This window comes from Uranotaenia lowii, chromosome 3 (genome assembly GCF_029784155.1).
Source record: "Uranotaenia lowii strain MFRU-FL chromosome 3, ASM2978415v1, whole genome shotgun sequence".
NCBI lineage: Eukaryota > Metazoa > Arthropoda > Insecta > Diptera > Culicidae > Uranotaenia > Uranotaenia lowii.
In genome coordinates, this window is record NC_073693.1 from 46,183,023 (window position 1) to 46,204,922 (window position 21,900).

Here is a 21,900-nt window from a genome sequence, read left to right on the forward strand (position 1 = left end):
AGACGTGAGACGTGAGACGTGAGAGGTGGACGTTAGACGTTTGTTTTTTGTTTTGTTTAGTTTCAAACTTTTTCTATGTAAATTTTAATAAATTTGAAAAAACATACATATGTTTTAATGTTTAATGTTTTAGAACCGTGATCGCTAAAAAACCACATAAGGAACCAACAGTATGTTCAAAAACTTTGGTAATAAGAAGAATTGCTGATGTTTTTCGCATTCTCAAAAACGAAAAAAAAATCCCACTTTCACATCATCAAATTTGCCATCATCATCAACAGCCATAATGCTGGTGCGCTCCAAGAAATTCAATGAATGTCGAAAACCTGAAGCTAAAAACAATGGAACCCCTTTTTCTAAGAGCATGTGCAATTTTTCTCGACCGGAAAACCAAAGAGCATGCCTGGTAAATGATGAAAATTATCCCGACAGTAGAGAAAAAATGAGTCAAAAGATCTCGAACGTGATGGAATTCTATGATTTCTCAAAAGACTTACCTACCCTTTCTAGCAAATTTTCATCGGCATAGAACGTAGGGTTCCTATACATCTTATATCACGATATTTCCTAACAAAAAAGAAGCATCCAAATGCAGCTAAGCCATAAGCCACTTGAGGGTACATGCTAAGTGATTTCGATCCTACACGTGAAGCTCTGGAAAACTTCCTTGAAGTGGTATCATAGTGGCAAAAAATTTGAAAAAAAAATCCCAATTTTCCTACATGATTGTGCTGTTTTCTGTCTTGAACATTTAAGAATTTAGTTTCATAAAAGACGAAAAAATTTCAAATTCCACAATTAATTAATGTTTTCAATACCAAAACCATAGTTCTAAGTGCAAACTCACGAGCCTTTTCGCCCACAAGCATAATCTACACCACTTGAGCGATGGGGATTTTAACCCATCGAGAAAAAAACAAAAACAGGACGGAAAACGTCAAGCAACGGGTGGATGTTTGAAAGATGATGGATAAACCAGCAAAAAAAAGTGGAACCCTGAAGGGCGGCCCATGATGTGGCGATAGTCCGTACTTTAGAAAACCATCTCTGGAGGGATTTTCGCCATCTGATTCACCCCTCTCGGTGCTTCCGTTTCATTTTCCTTCCGAGCCAAAGGTGACAATTCAGTGAAGCATCCTTAAGATGGATTCTTTTTTGCGGGTCGAAATTGCACCTACTTGTTACCACCATCTTAAATGGAACAGTCCAGGATATCCGAGTCAACCTCTTGAATGGGTGGGATTAGATGCTTTGTGGAGAATGACACGTTCGGGAAATGACCCTGCCTATTGTTTCTTCTGGTACGAGGGTCAATTTGAGGCTTTTGTCAGCGATTTGAAGGAAGATTTTCAATAAAGAATGTATGTGATTATGTAATATGAATACGGCGCATTGTATATTGTTATCAAAATATTACCAAATAGATATGAATATTGTTGAAAAAATTGACAAAATCGACAAAATTGACAAAATTGACAAAATTGACAAAATTGACAAAATTGACAAAATTGACAAAATTGACAAAATTGACAAAATTGACAAAATTGACAAAATTGACAAAATTGACAAAATTGACAAAATTGACAAAATTGACAAAATTGACAAAATTGACAAAATTAACAAAATTGACAAAATTGACAAAATTGACAAAATTGACAAAATTGACAAAATTGACAAAATTGACAAAATTGACAAAATTGACAAAATTGACAAAATTGACAAAATTGACAAAATTGACAAAATTGACAAAATTGACAAAATTGACAAAATTGACAAAATTGACAAAATTGACAAAATTGACAAAATTGACAAAATTGACAAAATTGACAAAATTGACAAAATTGACAAAATTGACAAAATTGACAAAATTGACAAAATTGACAAAATTGACAGAATTGTCAAAATTGACAAAATTGACAAAATTGACAAAATTGACAAAATTGACTAAATTGACAAAATTGACAAAATTGACAAAATTGACAAAATTGACAAAATTGACAAAATTGACAAAAATGACAAAATTGACACAATTGACAAAATTGACAAAATTGACAAAATTGACAAAATTGACAAAATTGACAAAATTGACAAAATTGACAAAATTGACAAAATTGACTGTTGGCAACTGGGAGCACTGCCAACTTTGAAGCGGCGCGACATTTTCGACGCCAAATACTAAACTGCAGTTCAGCGGCCAGCCGCGACGCTTTCCCGTTTGACAGCTACGAGTTCCGGGAAAAAACTTACACCACCCATTCAAGAAGAGTCAAACAGATAGCTTTATTTCTATTCTTCGTGATTAAAACTATATCTACCTATTTAAACTACAATTGAAAAAAACTACCTAACCTAAGCTAAAACTATTGCCGAACCAAGTGCAGTGAAACAAACGAACGATAACCAGACAGTGGCACGTAAACAGGTTTGTGAATCCTGCCCTACACGAAATGTTGTGTTGTGCTAACCTCAATTTTTCTACACATCACTAGCTAGTTTTCAGTGAGACCTTTTCGGATTCATCCGGCCCAGTGTAGAGCATAGTACTGTGCTAAACAACAACGTGTTCCATCCAGCGCTTTCTAGCTCGACTATTGTTCCGGCTCTTCCAGCCTAGTTCATAGAACTTAGCCTTCTCAAGCCGCATCCGAGTAACAGGTTAAATAGAATGTCGCTACATGCTAAACGATCATGCTAACCTTTATCCTTCTCAGCAGCTCGTGAATCGTTTCGGCTCATCCAGCCAAGTTTATCGAACTTAGCCTTCTCAAGCCGCGTCCGAGTAACAGCTCGTGAATAGTTCCGGCTCCTCCAGCCAAGTTCCGAGAACTTTGCTCTATCAAGCCGTGTAACACTATCAGGTTAGCAATTCCCGCTGCATGCAAAAACGGTTCATGCTAACGCTTTCTTTCATTAGCAGCCTTGGTCAGCTTTGCCTAGAATCGTTCCGGTTGTAGGGAAATCGACTCGAAACACTGATTTTGTAAGTCAAATTACTATAAAACTAAAATTATGTCATCTAACCAAAACTCAATAAATACAGCTTGAAGCTGCTTTGCTATCAAGACCGGTGTCCTTTTCCCCTCCTCCCCTACATACAACTCGGAACATTCTTCAAGAAAATCACCATCCATCGCGGGAGATGGCAACTGCGAACGACGATGCACCATCTCCAGCGACACCCAATGATGGAGTTTCCAACTGCGTGGCGTGTAATCTTCCTGATTCGGCAGGGAACATGGTGCAGTGCGACGTATGCGATGATTGGTACCATCTAACCTGTGCAGGAGTTACACCATCCATTGAGTCCCGCCCTTGGTCCTGTCCAAAATGCCAGCCAGCGCTCAGCATTCACAGCAGTGCGACCGCTTCCAGTAAACGTTCCCGAAAGGTTCAGCTACAGCTGGAGCAATTGGAGGAAAACCGTAACTTAGAGCTTAAGGCTCTACAGATCCGCTTGGAAGCAATCGAAGCCCAGAAACGACTGGTCGATGCGAAGTACAAACTTTTGCAATCCACCGTCAACGATGTGGATGAAACGAACAACACTCAGAGCCGGGTGAGCAGGAGGATTAGTCGTCAGCTTACGACTGATTGGTTGGAAAGCATATCCGATGTCGTTGTAACTCCCGAACGTGCTCCAACCAATGATGCAACTTTTCCGACGGTCCCTACAGGCCAGCTGAACGGTCCAACTTCTAACACACCTCCGACTAGTTCAAACCAACCTATCGCTGGTTCAACTTTCCCCACAACCAGTGGTCGGAGCATCAGTGATACTCATCTACCGACCTGGTTGGTCGTTCCGGATTCAGCATCTACCCAAATTTTTCCCGCTGTTTCGGAAGCCAACTTGGGTCAACGGATGCAGCAGTTGTCAACCGACAACCATGGTGGAAAGAGAAGGTCAGCAGTCCAATTTGCCGATAAGATAGCCACGGTAGGAGCTCCCGAACAACAATATCATCGAAATCCAGCCGGTTTCTTTCCCCATGGCGAGCAGGTTACACCAATTCCACGTGCGCCATCCCAGGACCGTGCGCCTGTGCCTCACCCCCCTCAAGACAAGTATAAAAGAAACCAACGTCAAGGTAAGACCGTTCCTAATTCTCTTCGCCTAAATTCCGATCAATGTAATGAGCCCCATGAGTCCCTGATATCACAGTTGGGACATTGCCCCCCAAGCGAGTACGCAAATATCACCCAACATATGAATAGTTTTTCGCCTACCCCATCTCAACTAGCAGCACGTCAGGTTATCGCCCGGGATCTCCCTATCTTTTCAGGGGACCCGGAAGATTGGCCAGTATTTATTAGCCATTATACTACCTCCACTTTAGCCTGTGGCTACAACCCGGTTGAAAATTTGACTCGTCTTCAACGTTGCCTCAAAGGAGTAGCACTTGAATCGGTGCGAAGCAGCTTACTTCTGCCCGATTTAGTGCCTGAGATAATTGACACGCTACGCTTTCGTTTTGGCCGACCTGACCTGATAATTAATGGCCTTTTACAAAAACTTTGGAATATTCCTGCCCCCAAAGCTGAAAAATTAGAATCCCTGATAGAATACGGCACAGCCGTTCAAAATTACTGCGCTCATCTGGAAGCATCTGATCAAAACGCCCATCTGTCAAATCCATCATTGCTCGCCGCGTTAGTGAACCGTTTGCCGGTCGATTACCAAATGCAGTGGTCAGCATATACAGACGACAACAGTGAAGTGAGCTTAAAAGAATTTGGTGAATTTATGAAAATGTTAATGAAACGAGCAAGCAAAGTTACTTCTTCGAAAATATGTGTTGTACCCAGTCGGTTTGAGGAACGGACTCGGCCAAAGCGAGGAGCTTTACACGCGCATACCGAGAGCAGTCACCCAGCCAGTAACCACAGAGAGAGGAGATGTAGCATGTGCAGCCGGAACCACCAACTGAAGGAATGCGACGAATTCAAAGCGCTCACCCTTGAAGGACGCAGGCGAGTCGTGGAGCAAGAAAGACTATGCCGCAATTGCCTGAATTTCCACGGCCACCGACCTTGTCGTTTGAGTGGATATTGCAATGTTAATGGTTGTACAGTCCGCCACCACCCTCTTCTCCATTCCATCGGGGGTCAGCAGATGCAGAATAATGCAGGCGAATCTTCAGTACGTTCAAACGATCATCAGTCCAACTCCAATGGTCGTGGACCATCCGCTTTCGAACCCAGTCCGCCCGCCGACATCCACGTGCATCGAAGTTTTCCTCAAGTTTGCCTGCTTCGCTTTGTGCCGGTCACATTACACGGTAAGGGAAATCTGAAAATTGACACTTTCGCTTTCCTGGATGATGGTTCATCACTCACGCTTATCGAAGAAAAACTGGTTGATGAACTCGGTTTGCAAGGACAACCACGAACACTCTGTTTGAAATGGACGGGCAATAAGACGAGAACGGAACATGGCTCCAAGGTGATTGAGCTTCAGATATCCGGAACCGATCAACGGCATCATAAACTACAAGATACTCGCACAGTCAAAGAATTAGCTCTTACCCCACAAACACTAGACTTTGGTACATTGTCGGCTTCATTTCGGCATCTACGAGGACTTCCGATAGCGAGCTACAGGAATGCAATTCCTCGTGTTTTGATAGGGGTTAACAACCTTCATTTGACCGTTCCGCTTCGTACAAAAGAAGGTCAGCCGCAAGACCCAATAGCTACTAAAACAAGGTTGGGATGGTGTGTCTACGGAGGAACAGGATATCAAGATACATCTTTGTACGTGCACCGTTGTAGTTGCTCTGGTGATGATGCATTGCACACTGCTGTTCGGAACTATTTTGCTTTAGAAGACGTGGGGATAACCGGGACAGCCATTCTAGAATCTGAGAACGATAAACGGGCCAAGAGAATCCTTGAAGAGCACACAAGTCGCCAAGGTGATAGATTCCAAACTGCCTTACTTTGGAAGTCCGATTATTATGAGTTTCCTGACAGCCGTTTTATGGCTGAAAAACGTTTCGAGTGTTTAGAACGTAAGCTTAAACGAAACCCAAAGATGATGGAAAACGTTACTAAGCAAATAGAAGAATACCAGATGAAAGGATATGCCCGTCTCGCCACCGAAGGTGAAATCAGAAACTCAGATCCTCGGAAAACCTGGTACCTACCACTCGGCGTTGTAGTAAACCCCAAAAAGCCGGAGAAGATTCGCATGGTGTGGGACGCAGCTGCTACGGTTAAAGGTGTCTCGTTGAACAGCATGCTTTTGAAAGGGCCAGATCAACTAACAACACTACCCTGGGTCCTCTTCCGTTTCCGACAATATGCTGTGGCAGTCTCTGGTGATATATCCGAGATGTTCCACCAAATCCGTATTCGTCCCGAAGATCAGCAAGCTCAGCGTTTTCTCTGGCGGACCAATCCAAATAAAGTTTTCGACGTTTTTGTTATGCAGGTGGCCACTTTCGGTTCAACTTGCTCCCCAGCATCTGCTCAATTCATAAAGAATAAGAACGCACGAGCAGAGGTGCAAAGAGATCCCTTTACGCTACATGCAGTGCCGATTCTTACAGCCCGACGTCAGCCACGAAAGAATCATCTTGCAAAGTTGCAAACTGATTCTTTTCCCCTTACGTGCAGAACGTCGAACGTGTCTGCAAGTAAAAGCCAACCGCGCGATGACTGCACGTTCCGAAAATTACAAACGATTCTCCGAAGTTAGGAACAGTTGCAAACTTGCAAGCCCGAAGATAAAATCCCTTGAGCCGAACAGAAAGAATCATTTCCGAAGATAGCTACAGTCTGCAAGTTGCTTGCTTGCAGACTTGCAGCGCGGCGATGTACGTTTGCAAACTTGCAAGTTGCAAGTTACAGAACGGTGGACTCGTTCTTGTGCGGATGGATTCGTTCCACTAACCTAAGCTAAGACCGACCGAACCGAATCCACGGAGGAAGAAAGTGATAGGCCGAAGAACCACCGCCACCGACCATCAATTCAGTTGCCGTTCAGCCATCGAAGCGTGCGCGCGTAGCGTATGTACATGGCTATCAGCATAACGCTCGGCGCGCCGTACTACAAAAGTAAGGACATGATGGAGTTGTTGTTGGTGCCTTCGTGCTCGTTTCGTTTCCTTCTAAGACGGATTCGAAAGGAAGTGGTGCCCAAATTTTATTGTCGAAAGCGTGATATGTTTAACCGTGAAACGTCCAGCTTTTTATAAGCAGTTTCGTAATATCTGAAATATATACAACTGTAGAGTAAGATTTTTAAAATTAAAGTTTCTACGAAGATTGCAAGTAATTTTGGCTTTGAAGTCAAAGAAATTTTGTTGGTTTTTTCCTTCTGTTGAAACGAAATTCTGATGGAAATGAATCATAGATATTTTTCAAAGTATAACTTAAAACGCTTTACAGTCTTCAGCAAAGAAGTAAAACATAATATATAGTCAATGATTGATTTATCATAGAACTGTTTTTTAAAAGCCTTATCAGTAAAACTGGATGCGATAGACAAAATCTCACCAAATATTCGAGTTCAGTACGCCAAAATCATTCAAAACCAGTTATAAAACATTGATAGAAGATTTGAATCAAACAGAGTGTGGAGTTTTTGAGTTCAAGGTTGGAATGACGACGAACAAGCACTGAATTTCTATTGAGTTTTGAACTGAGCTGTACAAACTTTCTGTAAAAAACCAAATGAGTGTTGCAGACCACAGAAGAAGACATGACTCCCAAGATTACTTGGTAAAGATGACGTGATTCTTATACATGTCTAAGCAAATGAAACTGAATTCTAAATTTGAAATTTACACAATTTAATCTGTGATCCTACTAATCAAGTGATCCTGCCTTCGGAAAATCGATTGAATTTTCGGGACGTAACTTCAAAGAAGTTTTCGTGTCGAAACTTCAAAGAATTTTAACGCAGCACTGTTTTAAAACATCATAGATGATTTTTCAACATAGTTTGGATCAGTTTTATTTAACAACTTTGTGTTCATAAATAACTTGTAAGATGACAAAGTTATAATCAAAACTAATTTGCTTGTATTAGCTTTGATGATTTATATCAATCACCCTGGTATGATAATTGAAAACTAAATTAACAGTTGGGCACCACTTCCTTTCGAATCCGTCTTAGAAGAAAACGAAACGAACACGAAGGCACCAACAACAACAACTCCATCATGTCCTTGCTCTTGTTGTACGGCATGCCGCGCGTTATGCGGATAGCCATGTACATACGCTACGCGCGCACGCTTCGATGGCTGAACGGCAACTGAATGGATAGTCGACGGCACCTCGGCCTATCACTTTCATCCTCCATGGATTCGGTTCGGTCGGTCTTAGGTTAGTGGAACGAATCCAACCACACAAGAACGGGTCCACCGTTCTGTAACTTGCAAGTTTGAAAACGTACATCGCACCATCCCGCTGCATGCAAGCAACTTGCAGACTGTAGCTATCTTCGGAAATGATTCTTTCTGTTCGGCTCAAGGGATTTTATCTTCGGGCTTGCAAGTTTGCAACTGTTCCTAACTTCGGAGAATCGTTTGTAATTTTCGGAACGTGCAGTCAAGGGATTTTACCGCGCGGCTGACTTTTACTTGCAGACACGTTCGACGTTCTGCACATAAGGCAGAAAGAATCAGTTTGCAACTTTGCTAGACGATTCTTTCGTGGCTGACGGCGGGCTGTTAGAGTCGGCTAAAAGTCGTGCGCTGCATGCTACATGTAGGGATCTCTTTGCACCTCTGCGCACGAGAGTTTGCGGATGTCTATCCTCGAGCTGTTGAAGGAATCATCGACTGCCATTACGTGGACGACTACGTCGATAGCTTTGGGACAGAGGAAGAAGCTCAACGAGTTGCTCGAGAAGTCAAGGCCATTCACGCGCGAGGAGGCTTCAACATTCGTGGTTGGAGATCCAATAGCGTGAAAATACTCCAAGGACTTGGAGAGGCAACAGATCCTAATCCCAAAGAACTAAACACACAGCACGGCATCATCGAGAGGGTTCTTGGAATGCACTGGCTTCCCAATGAAGATACTCTGGCATATTCCACCAACTTTCAGCCACAAATAAACGACATTATTTCAAACAGAATGCGGCCAACGAAACGACAAGTACTGAAGTGCTTAATGAGTGTATTCGACCCTCTCGGTCTTCTAGCGGCCTTTGTCGTTCAAGGCAAAATACTTCTCCAAGATATTTGGAGAGCCGGTACTCAATGGGATGAAGAAATCAACGACCAAGTATTCGAAAAATGGACAAGATGGATAGATCAGTTCCCACTTATAGCAGACCTCCAGGTTCCAAGATGCTACTATCTAGATGCTACTGAAACACTCTACAATAATCTTGAACTGCATATATTTGCCGATGCAAGCGAAGATGCTTACGCAGCCGTAGCGTATTTTCGTATTTCCATCAATAGCAAGGAATATAAGTGCACTTTAGTTGCGTCAAAGACGAAGGTAGCTCCTCTACGACATTGGTCGATTCCCCGGCTTGAACTCCAAGCTGCTGTATTAGCTGCGCGACTAGAAACGTTTATTAAAGAAGGCCATACATTGCAAATACATCGTACGGTATTTTGGTCGGATTCGAGTACAGTACTAGCCTGGATACGCTCGGACCATCGAAGATATTCGTCGTTTGTGGCATGTCGAGTATCTGAAATATTATCTACCACTTCTATCGCTGATTGGCGATGGATCTCAACGAAGATGAACGTTGCTGACCTGGCCACAAAATGGGGACAAGGTGGCCAACTGGATGTGGATGGTCCATGGTTCAACGGACCGGAATTCTTGAAAGAGGAAGAGGCAGAGTGGCCGCGTCCCAAGTCAATACAACCAACTGTAGAAGAACAAAAAATGTGTGGGGTCCATCAAAGCCTAGAAATTCCAGATCCGCTGGTTGATGTATCCAGATTTTCTAAGTGGGAGAGACTGACCAGAGCAATGGCCTACGTATTCCGATATTTCAACAACTGCAAGAAAACACGTTGCAAGATCAGTAGTTTGTATCCCACGCAATCCGAGTTGAGGCTTGCCGAAGATTACCTTTTCCGAATGGTTCAACGAGAAGCTTTTCCAGACGAAGTTCACCAACTACTGGCACAAATCAGCGAGCCGAATAAGAAACAGGTCACCGTAGGAAAAGGCAGCAAACTGTATAAGTTGTCACCTTACCTGGACGAGCACCAAGTTCTGCGAGTCGACGGGCGGATTGGAGCGGCGGTTAATGTGGACAACTGCATCAAGTATCCAGTGATTCTCGCGAAACAACACCGTGTCAGCGATTTGATCATCGATTTTTATCACCGTAAGTTCCATCACGCTAATTTCGAGACCGTGGTGAACGAATTACGTCAGGTTTACCATATCCCACAAATACGATCCCGTGTGAAGCAGATCGTGAAGCGTTGTCAGTACTGTAAAATCAACAACGCTCGACCTCAAATTCCAAGGATGGCTCCTTTACCAGCGGCGAGGTTAGCAACGTGCACACGACCATTCACTTTCGTTGGGTTGGATTTGTTTGGTCCACTCCAGGTTAAAGTGGGTAGGAGCTCGGTTAAACGCTGGATCGCGCTCTTCACCTGTTTAACAGTGCGCGCTGTCCACGTCGAAGTAGTATTCAACCTAAGTACGGAGTCGTGTATTATGGCGGTTCGGAGGTTTGTTGGTAGGCGAGGATCACCACTAGAATTCTATTCAGACAACGGCACCAACTTCCGGGGAGCCGATAACGTGCTGCAGCAACAAGTGTCCAACATCGAAGAAGGGCTGGCATCTACGTTCACCAATACTGCAACGAAATGGGTGTTTATACCACCCGGCACACCACACATGGGCGGCGCTTGGGAGCGCATGGTTCGTTCGGTGAAGAAGGCGATGGAGACGAGCGTGAGCGCGTGTCGAAAACTGAGCGATGAGGGTCTGTGGACTCTAGCAGTCGAGGCTGAAGGAATAGTGAATTCCAGACCGCTTACGTACCTCCCGATTGAGGCAGCGGAACAAGAAGCTCTTACTCCTAACCATCTGTTAATCGGAAGCTCCAACGGTATCAAGCAGCCGACTGTGGAGCAGGTAGACGAAAAATTGGCGCTGAAAAATACTTGGCACCAAATACAAACTCAAGCGGACACTTTCTGGCGTCGATGGATTCGTGAATACTTGCCGGATTTGACTCGGCGACAATGGCAGAGTGAAACTCGACCGATTTGCGTAGGAGACTTGGTGATCATTGTGGATGAGGCTAGAAGAAATGGTTGGGTCCGCGGACGTGTTAATGAGGTAAATCCAGGGCAAGATGGGCGTGTAAGAAAGGCGATTGTTCAAACTCATAGGGGGCTCACTAGGCAATCGGTCTCCAAGCTAGCTGTACTTGACGTTGGGGGTGAGGTCTCAAAGTTAGCTGTATTTGAAGTTGCGACTAAGGGTAACCCGGGATCATCCTGACCAGTGTTACGGGGGGGAGGCTGTTGGCAACTGGGAGCACTGCCAACTTTGAAGCGGCGCGACATTTTCGACGCCAAATACTAAACTGCAGTTCAGCGGCCAGCCGCGACGCTTTCCCGTTTGACAGCTACGAGTTCCGGGAAAAAACTTACACCACCCATTCAAGAAGAGTCAAACAGATAGCTTTATTTCTATTCTTCGTGATTAAAACTATATCTACCTATTTAAACTACAATTGAAAAAAAACTACCTAACCTAAGCTAAAACTATTGCCGAACCAAGTGCAGTGAAACAAACGAACGATAACCAGACAGTGGCACGTAAACAGGTTTGTGAATCCTGCCCTACACGAAATGTTGTGTTGTGCTAACCTCAATTTTTCTACACATCACTAGCTAGTTTTCAGTGAGACCTTTTCGGATTCATCCGGCCCAGTGTAGAGCATAGTACTGTGCTAAACAACAACGTGTTCCATCCAGCGCTTTCTAGCTCGACTATTGTTCCGGCTCTTCCAGCCTAGTTCATAGAACTTAGCCTTCTCAAGCCGCATCCGAGTAACAGGTTAAATAGAATGTCGCTACATGCTAAACGATCATGCTAACCTTTATCCTTCTCAGCAGCTCGTGAATCGTTTCGGCTCATCCAGCCAAGTTTATCGAACTTAGCCTTCTCAAGCCGCGTCCGAGTAACAGCTCGTGAATAGTTCCGGCTCCTCCAGCCAAGTTCCGAGAACTTTGCTCTATCAAGCCGTGTAACACTATCAGGTTAGCAATTCCCGCTGCATGCAAAAACGGTTCATGCTAACGCTTTCTTTCATTAGCAGCCTTGGTCAGCTTTGCCTAGAATCGTTCCGGTTGTAGGGAAATCGACTCGAAACACTGATTTTGTAAGTCAAATTACTATAAAACTAAAATTATGTCATCTAACCAAAACTCAATAAATTACAGCTTGAAGCTGCTTTGCTATCAAGACCGGTGTCCTTTTCCCCTCCTCCCCTACATACAACTCGGAACATTGACAAAATTGACAAAATTGACAAAATTGACAAAATTGATAAGATTGACAAAATTGACAAAGTTGACAAAGTTGACAAAATTGACAAAATTGACAAAATTGACAAAATTGACAAAATTGACAAAATTGACAAAATTGACAAAATTGACAAAATTGACAAAATTGACAAAATTGACAAAATTGACAAAATTGACAAAATTGACAAAATTGACAAAATTGACAAAATTGACAAAATTGACAAAATTGACAAAATTGACAAAATTGACAAAATTAACAAAATTGACAAAATTGACAAAATTGACAAAATTGACAAAATTGACAAAATTGACAAAATTGACAAAATTGACAAAATTGACAAAATTGACAAAATTGACAAAATTGACAAAATTGACAGAATTGTCAAAATTGACAAAATTGACAAAATTGACAAAATTGACAAAATTGACAAAATTGACAAAATTGACAAAATTGACAAAATTGACAAAATTGACAAAATTGACAAAATTGACAAAATTGACAAAATTGACAAAATTGACAAAATTGACAAAATTGACACAATTGACAAAATTGACAAAATTGACAAAATTGACAAATTGACAAAATTGACAAAATTGATAAGATTGACAAAATTGACAAAGTTGACAAAGTTGACAAAATTGACAAAATTGACAAAATTGACAAAATTGACAAAATTGACAAAATTGACAAAATTGACAAAATTGACAAAATTGACAAAATTGACAAAATTGACAAAATTGACAAAATTGACAAAATTGACAAAATTGACAAAATTGACAAAATTGACAAAATTGACAAAATTGACAAAATTGACAAAATTGACAAAATTGACAAAATTGACAAAATTGACAAAATTGACAAAATTGACAAAATTGACAAAATTGACAAAATTGACAAAATTGACAAAATTGACAAAATTGAAAAAATTGACAAAATTGACAAAATTGACAAAATTGACAAAATTGACAAAATTGACAAAATTGACAGAATTGTCAAAATTGACAAAATTGACAAAATTGACAAAATTGACAAAATTGACAAAATTGACAAAATTGACAAAATTGACAAAATTGACAAAATTGACAAAATTGACAAAATTGACAAAATTGACAAAATTGACAAAATTGACAAAATTGACAAAATTGACAAAATTGACAAAATTGACAAAATTGACAAAATTGACAAAATTGACAAAATTGACAAAATTGACAAAATTGACACAATTGACAAAATTGACAAAATTGACAAAATTGACAAAATTGACAAAATTGACAAAATTGACAAAATTGACAAAATTGACAAAATTGACAAAATTGACAAAATTGACAAAATTGACAAAATTGATAAGATTGACAAAATTGACAAAGTTGACAAAGTTGACAAAATTGACAAAATTGACAAAATTGACAAAATTTACAAAATTGACAAAATTGACAAAATTGACAAAATTGACAAAATTGACAAAATTGACAAAATTGACAAAATTGACAAAATTGACAAAATTGACAAAATTGACAAAATTGACAAAATTGACAAAATTGACAAAATTGACAAAATTGACAAAATTGACAAAATTGACAAAATTGACAAAATTGACAAAATTGACAAAATTGACAAAATTGACAAAATTGACAAAATTGACAAAATTGACAAAATTGACAAAATTGACAAAATTGACAAAATTGACAAAATTGACAAAATTGACAAAATTGACAAAATTGACAAAATTGACAAAATTGACAAAATTGACAAAATTGACAAAATTGACAAAATTGACAAAATTGACAAAATTGACAAAATTGACAAAATTGACAAAATTGACAAAATTGACAAAATTGACAAAATTGACAAAATTGACAAAATTGACAAAATTGACAAAATTGACAAAATTGACAAAATTGACAAAATTGACAAAATTGACAGAATTGTCAAAATTGACAAAATTGACAAAATTGACAAAATTGACAAAATTGACAAAATTGACAAAATTGACAAAATTGACAAAATTGACAAAATTGACAAAATTGACAAAATTGACAAAATTGACAAAATTGACAAAATTGACAAAATTGACAAAATTGACACAATTGACAAAATTGACAAAATTGACAAAATTGACAAAATTGACTAAATTGACAAAATTGACAAAATTGACAAAATTGACAAAATTGACAAAATTGATAAGATTGACAAAATTGACAAAGTTGACAAAGTTGACAAAATTGACAAAATTGACAAAATTGACAAAATTGACAAAATTGACAAAATTGACAAAATTGACAAAATTGACAAAATTGACAAAATTGACAAAATTGACAAAATTGACAAAATTGACAAAATTGACAAAATTGACAAAATTGACAAAATTGACAAAATTGACAAAATTGACAAAATTGACGAAATTGACAAAATTGACGAAATTGACAAAATTGTGTTCAACGTCAGTTCACGAAACTCATCTTCACATTCCTACTCACCTCTCAGCTCAATTTAAAGTCTTAAGTTCAAAAAGAAATTTTCAAATCCGATTTTTATTTCAATTTGATTTTACTTTCTACGTTTCTACGCATAGCTTTCTCATGTTAATGTTTTTTTGCCTTTTAAAATGTCTGTTTTGAAGATTTTCCGTTAGTTCTCCGAGTTTTTTATTAAGTTTTTTTTGCAGCAATAATGATGGTTGATGAATAGTAAATTGCATTATTGAGATATGATTGTGTAGAATAAATAACAAAAAAGGAAGAGTTTTAACCATATAATGAGCATCTTCCGCCTCGTCAAATCTTTAAAATAAGGTCACATTAATGAAATATTCATTTTAATGGGAAAAAAATTCTATTGAAAATATTCCGCACAAAACATTTTCAATAAGTATAATTGATATCAATGACATAATGATTGCGCAAACATTTTCGAAATACCCAATTCAATGCTTAATAGCTTTATTATGGCCAGACAAAAGGCTTATTAGTTTTATAACGGGTTTATGAGAGCCATATAAAATCTAAAATTTTACCTTTTTTTTTTAAAAAATGCTGTGAATTACTCAAAATCGCATGAAAGCCCCATAATAAAAAGGCTAAACAAGCAGAAATCAAATTTCGCAATCTTGAAATCCAAGATGACGGCTCTCGATTAACTCTAAAATGCTGTTAATGACAAAAGAACACATGAAAGTCCCACAATATGGGTATTTGTTTAAAGGGCTGAGCGAGTAGAAGTCGAATTTCGCTCTCTGATGCCATCTTGAAATCCACGATGGCAGCTTCCTCTTAAATTTAAAAGCTGTCAAAAACTGAAAATCCCATGATATGGGAAGTGGGTAAAAGGCTAAACTAAAAGAAGTCGAATACCGTTATCTGCCGCCATCTTGAGATCCAATATGACGGCTTTCGTTTAAGTTTAAAACGCTGTTTATAACTGAAAATTACATTAAACTCCCACATGGGTATTGAGTTAAAGGGCTAAGCTAGAAGAAGGCTAATTTCCCTCTATGACGCCACCATGGAATCCAAAATGGCGGCTCTCGATTAACTCTAAAATGCTGCAAACGACTAAAAATCAAATGGAACCCCACAATACGGATATTGAGTGAAAGGGCTAAACGAGTAGAAGTCAAATTTCGCTATCTGACGCCACCCTAGATGGTGACTTCCACTGATCTTTAAAATGCTGTAAATGGTCGAAAATCTCATTTAAATTTCATTCGATTATCAGAGATTGACAGCATTTTCAAGCTCAGTGGAAGCCACCATCTTTGATTTCCAGATGGCTTCAGAAAGAGAAATTTGACTTCTACTCGTTTAGCCAATAACCAGGCTGCGGGGGTTTCATGCGGTTTTCAGTCATTTACAGCATTTAAGTTCAGCGGAAGCCACCATCTTGGATTTCAAGATAGGGTTTTAAGCGATTATCAATAATACACAGGTTTGAAAGGTTTTCATTTAATTTTCAGTGATTTACAGAATTTTAAATCTAATCGGAAACCGCCAATTGGACTTCTTCTTGAGGAATATTGTTCAATATCGAATACTGGAGGAATATTGTTCTACAGGTTATAAGTATGCTAGACTTTTCCGAAGAAATTGTGAAATTTATCCCGTCAGCCCATTCGATCACTTTTGTCACAGCATTCTGCAATTTTTTTCTAACACTTTTCACTTGTGCTCCTGATACAAGTAACACTATGTCGTCAGCATAAACGAATGTTTGCACTCCACGGGGGATTCTTTCGAATAACGGTTCCATGGCAATTAAGAATAGTGTTACAGCAAGAACTGATCCTTGCGGAACTCCATTTTCTATGGATTTCAATTGGGATAAAGTTCCACCGACCAGTACTTTGAACGATCTGTTTGTTAGGAAGTCTTGGAGGAAATTATATGGATTTCCACTAATTCCCCATCTAGCTAAAGTAGCGAGAATGGGTGCTTTTTGAGCAGTATCATATGCTTTGCTGAGATCTAGTAGGGCCAACTCAGAGTGTTGCTTTTTTTCGAAGGGATTGTCTAAAGCAGCCTCCAGTTCTGTTAAATATTGCTCTACACCCCTTCCTTTTCTGAACGCGTATTGGTTGTGGCTCCATAGATTTCGGTCTTCGATCCACTGAACAAGTCTTCGGTTTACCATGCGTTCCATAGTTTTACCAATACAACTTGTTAGTTATATTGGTCTGTGGATTTTAGCTTTTTTAGGATCTTTCCCAGGTTTTGCCAGGGGTATTACTATGGCTTCTTTCCAAGAGGGCAAAAAAGTTCCATTCTCCCACAGCTCGTTAAAACAGTCGAGGAGTTGCGTTTTGGTTGCAATGGGTAGTCGTCGTATCATTTCGTTACTTACGCTATCTGGTCCAACAGAGTTGCCTTTTTTGGATTTCGTCGCGTAAAAAAACTCCTGTATAGAGAATTTTCTTTTCAGCTCGGATATTTCCTTTTCTTTTTTCCGGCTGGTACGTGGTGGCGGTGGAAATGGTAGTTGGGGTTGATTGGACATTGACTGAAAATGGTCTCCAAGACTTTCTGCAACTTTTTGGTGGTCCTCTGTTATTCCGTGTAGGGTTTCGAGTACTATTCGGGGCGATTTTCGTTTCCCAAAGAATCTATTGAAATTCTGCCACATAACTGTTGTGGGGGTGTCGGATGTAAAAGTGGCGACAAAATTTTCCCAACTCGTTTTTTTCGCCTCCGCTATCCCACGAAGTGCCGCATTGCGAGATACTTGGAACTCTTTTAAAGCGTTGGCGCGTTTTTGGTCGTCTGCTGGAAGGATTCTTAGGCGTCTTAACTTTCGTCTTCGATCTTTTATAAGTTCTTGTACTTCTCTATTCCACCAAGGTACTGATTTATGGCAGCAGTTGCCACTTGTACGGGGGATGCTGGCTTCGGCTGCTTTAACTATTGCTTCTGTTATTTTAGCAAGGTTCGGTGTCGTGTTGTGGGAAAGTTTTTCTAGTAAGACATTTTCGAAAAGCTGCCAGTCAGCTTGATTTTCGAGCCAGCGTGGGCGTTTGGTTAACTTTTTTGGTGATGTGTTAATTGTTACTCGTATCGGGAAATGATCACTGCCGGAAAGGTCATTTTCCACTTGCCATGAAAGGCGATTGCAAATTGACACGGAAGCCATGGATAGGTCTATTGCACTGGTTGTACCATTAGGAAGATGGAAGTAAGTATGTTCGAATGAATTTAAGATGATAAGCACATTTTCGGCAGCAAGTTGTTCTATGAATCGTCCGCGACGGCCAGTACGTTCACCACCCCATATGGCATTGTGAGCGTTGAAATCTTCAACAATCAGAAGAGGATGAGATAAAGAATCGAGGACATTCTCGAATTCAGTTTTTAAGGACTCGAGAGACTCGTTATTCGGAAGGTAAGTGGATAAGATCGTAACTTTTATGGGTGCTTCTATGGTAACAGCGCAGAAAGGCAGGCAGGGATGTGTTAAGGCTAACTTGGGATGCCGGGATACCATTTCGGATTCCAAGGCCAGCACTCGAAGTGTAGGGAAATGCGCTAGGAGTTGAAAACCAGCGATTGTTTTTTACATACCCGTTAAGGTTTAGTGTGCGAAGCTCTTGAATGGCTATAACTACGGGATCGTACCGGCTGATGAGTTGTTGTAATTCGGCTCTGCGTGGGTTGGCGGCGCATACGTTCCATTGGAGGACCAAGGTTTCTTCGCTGGTTGGGGTTCTATTTCTGGGTGTGGTGCTGTTGCTGTGACGACGTGTGAGTAACGATGTGTTACTGCCGGTCCATCGATTGGAGATTGATTGCGTGGGTGCTGAAAGGTACGGTGCATCGGAAATGTGTTCGGGTTGGATATGCGTTGGTGTACTTGCCTGTGAAATACACAGGTGTCTGGTGCCAGCAAGCGCCCCGGGTGAACCAGGACTTGGAACAACCAGATTTGCGGCTGGCACCGAACTAGGGCTGTGTAGAAGTGATACTTCTGATGATGTTCTAAGGGATTCTTCGCAGGTTGAGGCTCGGTTTCTGGGTGTTGTGGTACTGTTGCTGCGGTGACGTGTTGATAACGGTGTGTTACTGCCAGTCCATTGATTGGTGGTTGATTGCGTGGGTGCTGAAAGGTATGGTGCATCGGAAATATGTTCGGGTTGGATATTCGGTGGGGTACTTGCCTGTGAAATACACAGGTGTCTGGTGCCAGCAAGCGACCCGGGTGATCCAGGACTTGGAACAACCAGATTTGCGGCTGGCACCGAACTAGGGCTGTGTAGAAGTGATACTTCTGAAGATGTTGTTGTTTGGTCGGTAATAAAAGTTGGTTGGGGAAGGGCCATTTTGATGATTTAGTTTTGGGAAAACATATCCTGGCTTTCGGAGATTACTGTTTCAGATGCGATGTTCATTGCGCTATCAGATTCTAAGCTGGGTTTGATCGTGGCTTGTTTCTTCTGTGGGGGCTGTGTTTGTTTTTGGGGGTCACTTTGGATCCTCTTGACTGGGGTCACGGAACGATTGACTTGGGTTTCCGTTGGTGCCAAGGAGCGGCTTTTTCGATTTGATTGTTGTGCGTAGATGTCTTTTGTTGGGTTTCCGGGTTTTGGTGGTTCAACAACAATTTTGATGGATTTCGTTGACGAATCATTTTCCTGGCTTTGTGAACGGTTTCTTTCAAGGCTCTGGGACCTTTGTATCCATGTTTTTGCCTTTTGAAAATTTGATTGAAGGGTTTTGCAGGTTGTCTTTAATTCTTCTATTTCTTTCCGCAGCTGTTGAATTACCTGGTCTTTTTTATGGAGTTCTTGTAGGGGTGATTTTGGTGAGCTAATTTCCGCATATGAGGGTTGTTTTTGCTTGGATTCGTACAGTCGTCGTGCTTCGGGAAATGAAATTTTTAGATCTATTTGCATCTTGCAAATTTGATCTTCCACTAAGTATTTAGGGCATTGTCGGTTCAGTGCAGAGTGGTCTCTTTTACAATGGAGGCAGAATGTAGGGTTTTGGCAATCTCCTTCGTGTTCCTGGGAGCAGTTTTGACACTTTTCATTTCCTTCGCACCTCAATTTAGTATGACCGTAGTTTAGGCATTTGAAGCAGAGCATAGGTGATGGGTAATACGGACGTGTTGGGATTCGAAGGAGGCCAAAATAAATATCCTCAGGTTTTTCAATGCCTGCAACCGTAAGTACAAGGGAAGCAGTTTTAACTGTTTCTTTTTGTACTTTTCTCGTTATTCTTCGAACACTCGTCACATTTTGATATTTCAACTCTGCCAGAAGTTCTTCGTCGCCGAGACCTAGTACATCTCGACAAGTAACGACACAACGAGTGAAGTTCAGTTGCGGGTGAGGTGTCACTTGGATAGGAGTTCCGTCGATCAAGGAATCCAGTTTCATAATCTTTTCAGCTAATTTTCGGCCACAAACCTTGATGGTGTACTTGGTTCCTTTTGCTTCGGTTTTAGCGTACTCTATCCTTCCTCCGTCGAGTTGGACAGATTTGCTTATGGTGAATGGGTTTTTCGGGAGATTGCTGCCTTCAGTTGGACTCAGTTGTAGGATTATTGTGTCATCTTTAGGACCAAACCATTCGGGTAGCGATCTACTATAAATGATATCTGGTGGGGAACCTCCCCCCGGAGGGTTTTCCGCGCTAGCCATCAGGCTAGCGTTGAATTTTGCTACGATTTAATCTTTCTTCTGTCACCAAACTCGGGGGAAAAAGGTAAGAAGAGGTAGCGAAAATGGATAACGTCCTTGTAGGATATGCCTTTTAACCTAGTGTCTCACGTAGTAGCAAGAGGCTAAGGTTCCACTACTACGAGGTATCAACCCACTCACGATGTGAGTTGTGCAGCCCTTTACCCTCAGCAAAGAACGAACACGCGAAGGGCGAAGGTACCACGTTTCGTTTTTTTTTCTCAATCAAAAAGACCTTCAACATGCGCTGTGCAAGTCTGCCAGTCAACCTTTAGAGGGAGGCGGAAGAGATCACCAACTTTCGAGCAGTTAAACGCCTGAAGTTAGGCACTCTAATACAGAGCTCCAGGTCGGATTATAGCGGCAGGATAAAAAGACTATAGCAGTCTATTGCCGCCACCGGAGTCAAAACAATAACAACACTATTCAGACGATGTTTTGGTGGATGGTGTTGCATGAAATTTCACCGTTAGTCGAGAGTGAGGCATACAACTTCACTACGTTACGCTTCTTCTGGCCTCAAACTAACTCGCAGACCGGAAACCACTACGTCAAAAGTCTGATTCCACAGAGAAAAAACGCTTAAAATATTCCGCATAAAAAAACGTGCCGTTACGCTCGTACTGATAAACTCGGAATGTACTAGTTGGATCTTTTCACTCAATACTTGAATATTCATAACACTTCCGGTTGCTTGAAGTGTTTCAAAGATTTTTATATTTTTTTTTTTATTTAACTCGAAAACAACTCACATGACTTATCAAAAATGTGTAAAAATGGGTATTCCAATTCAAATATGTGCAATCTAGCCTGAGCATGTTCTGTTTTGACGTCTTGATCGAGAACTGCCATCTAATTTGATTACGGCTTTTAAACCAATCCTGCCTTTACGGCCTTTAAACCAATGCCTTTATAAAACATGCAAAAAAAAAGCTGGGAACAAATTTCTTAATTTACGTTTAGAGCATTCAGAACTCTTTCTTAACAACTTAAACAATATATTTAGTAAAAGCTTTATTAGCGTTTTCAGATCTGTCTGAAAACAAATGGTATAATAAAAAATCTAAGCATTTTTCTTGACCATAAAACGGTTATAAAACTAGCTGCATATAAAATGCTATAATAAATCCATAATAAAACTGTCAAATGCTCGTTGGCTTAATCCGTGGTACTTGGGATAGGACAATCTTGCGTAGAACGGCAGTTTAGAGGTCGAATGTATATCCACGATAAAACTGCTTTCAATTCCTACT

The 21,900-nt window shown here is 40.6% G+C and overlaps 1 protein-coding gene and 2 long non-coding RNA genes across 3 annotated transcripts; all 3 read left to right on the forward strand.

The window, feature by feature from the left end:
* The first annotated feature begins 2,129 nt into the window (after positions 1 to 2,129).
* On the forward strand, positions 2,130 to 3,100 carry LOC129751224 (uncharacterized). Its single transcript, XR_008738653.1, has 5 exons — positions 2,130 to 2,422; positions 2,490 to 2,655; positions 2,715 to 2,858; positions 2,918 to 2,980; positions 3,041 to 3,100. It is a non-coding gene; the product is annotated as an uncharacterized LOC129751224 (long non-coding RNA).
* Positions 3,101 to 8,706: 5,606 nt separating this feature from the next.
* Positions 8,707 to 11,451, forward strand: LOC129752142 (uncharacterized). The gene has a single exon (XM_055747936.1). The coding sequence runs from the start codon at positions 8,707 to 8,709 to the stop codon at positions 11,449 to 11,451; it is 2,745 nt and encodes a 914-aa protein (XP_055603911.1).
* A 239-nt stretch (positions 11,452 to 11,690) lies between these two features.
* On the forward strand, positions 11,691 to 12,455 carry LOC129751223 (uncharacterized). Its single transcript, XR_008738652.1, has 3 exons — positions 11,691 to 11,779; positions 11,847 to 12,012; positions 12,072 to 12,455. It is a non-coding gene; the product is annotated as an uncharacterized LOC129751223 (long non-coding RNA).
* Positions 12,456 to 21,900: the final 9,445 nt, after the last annotated feature.

Bases quoted from the DNA above. Each gene is read 5' to 3' on its own strand.
- LOC129752142 (XM_055747936.1), top strand. From the start codon at position 8,707: ATGCTACATGTAGGGATCTCTTTGCACCTCTGCGCACGAGAGTTTGCG.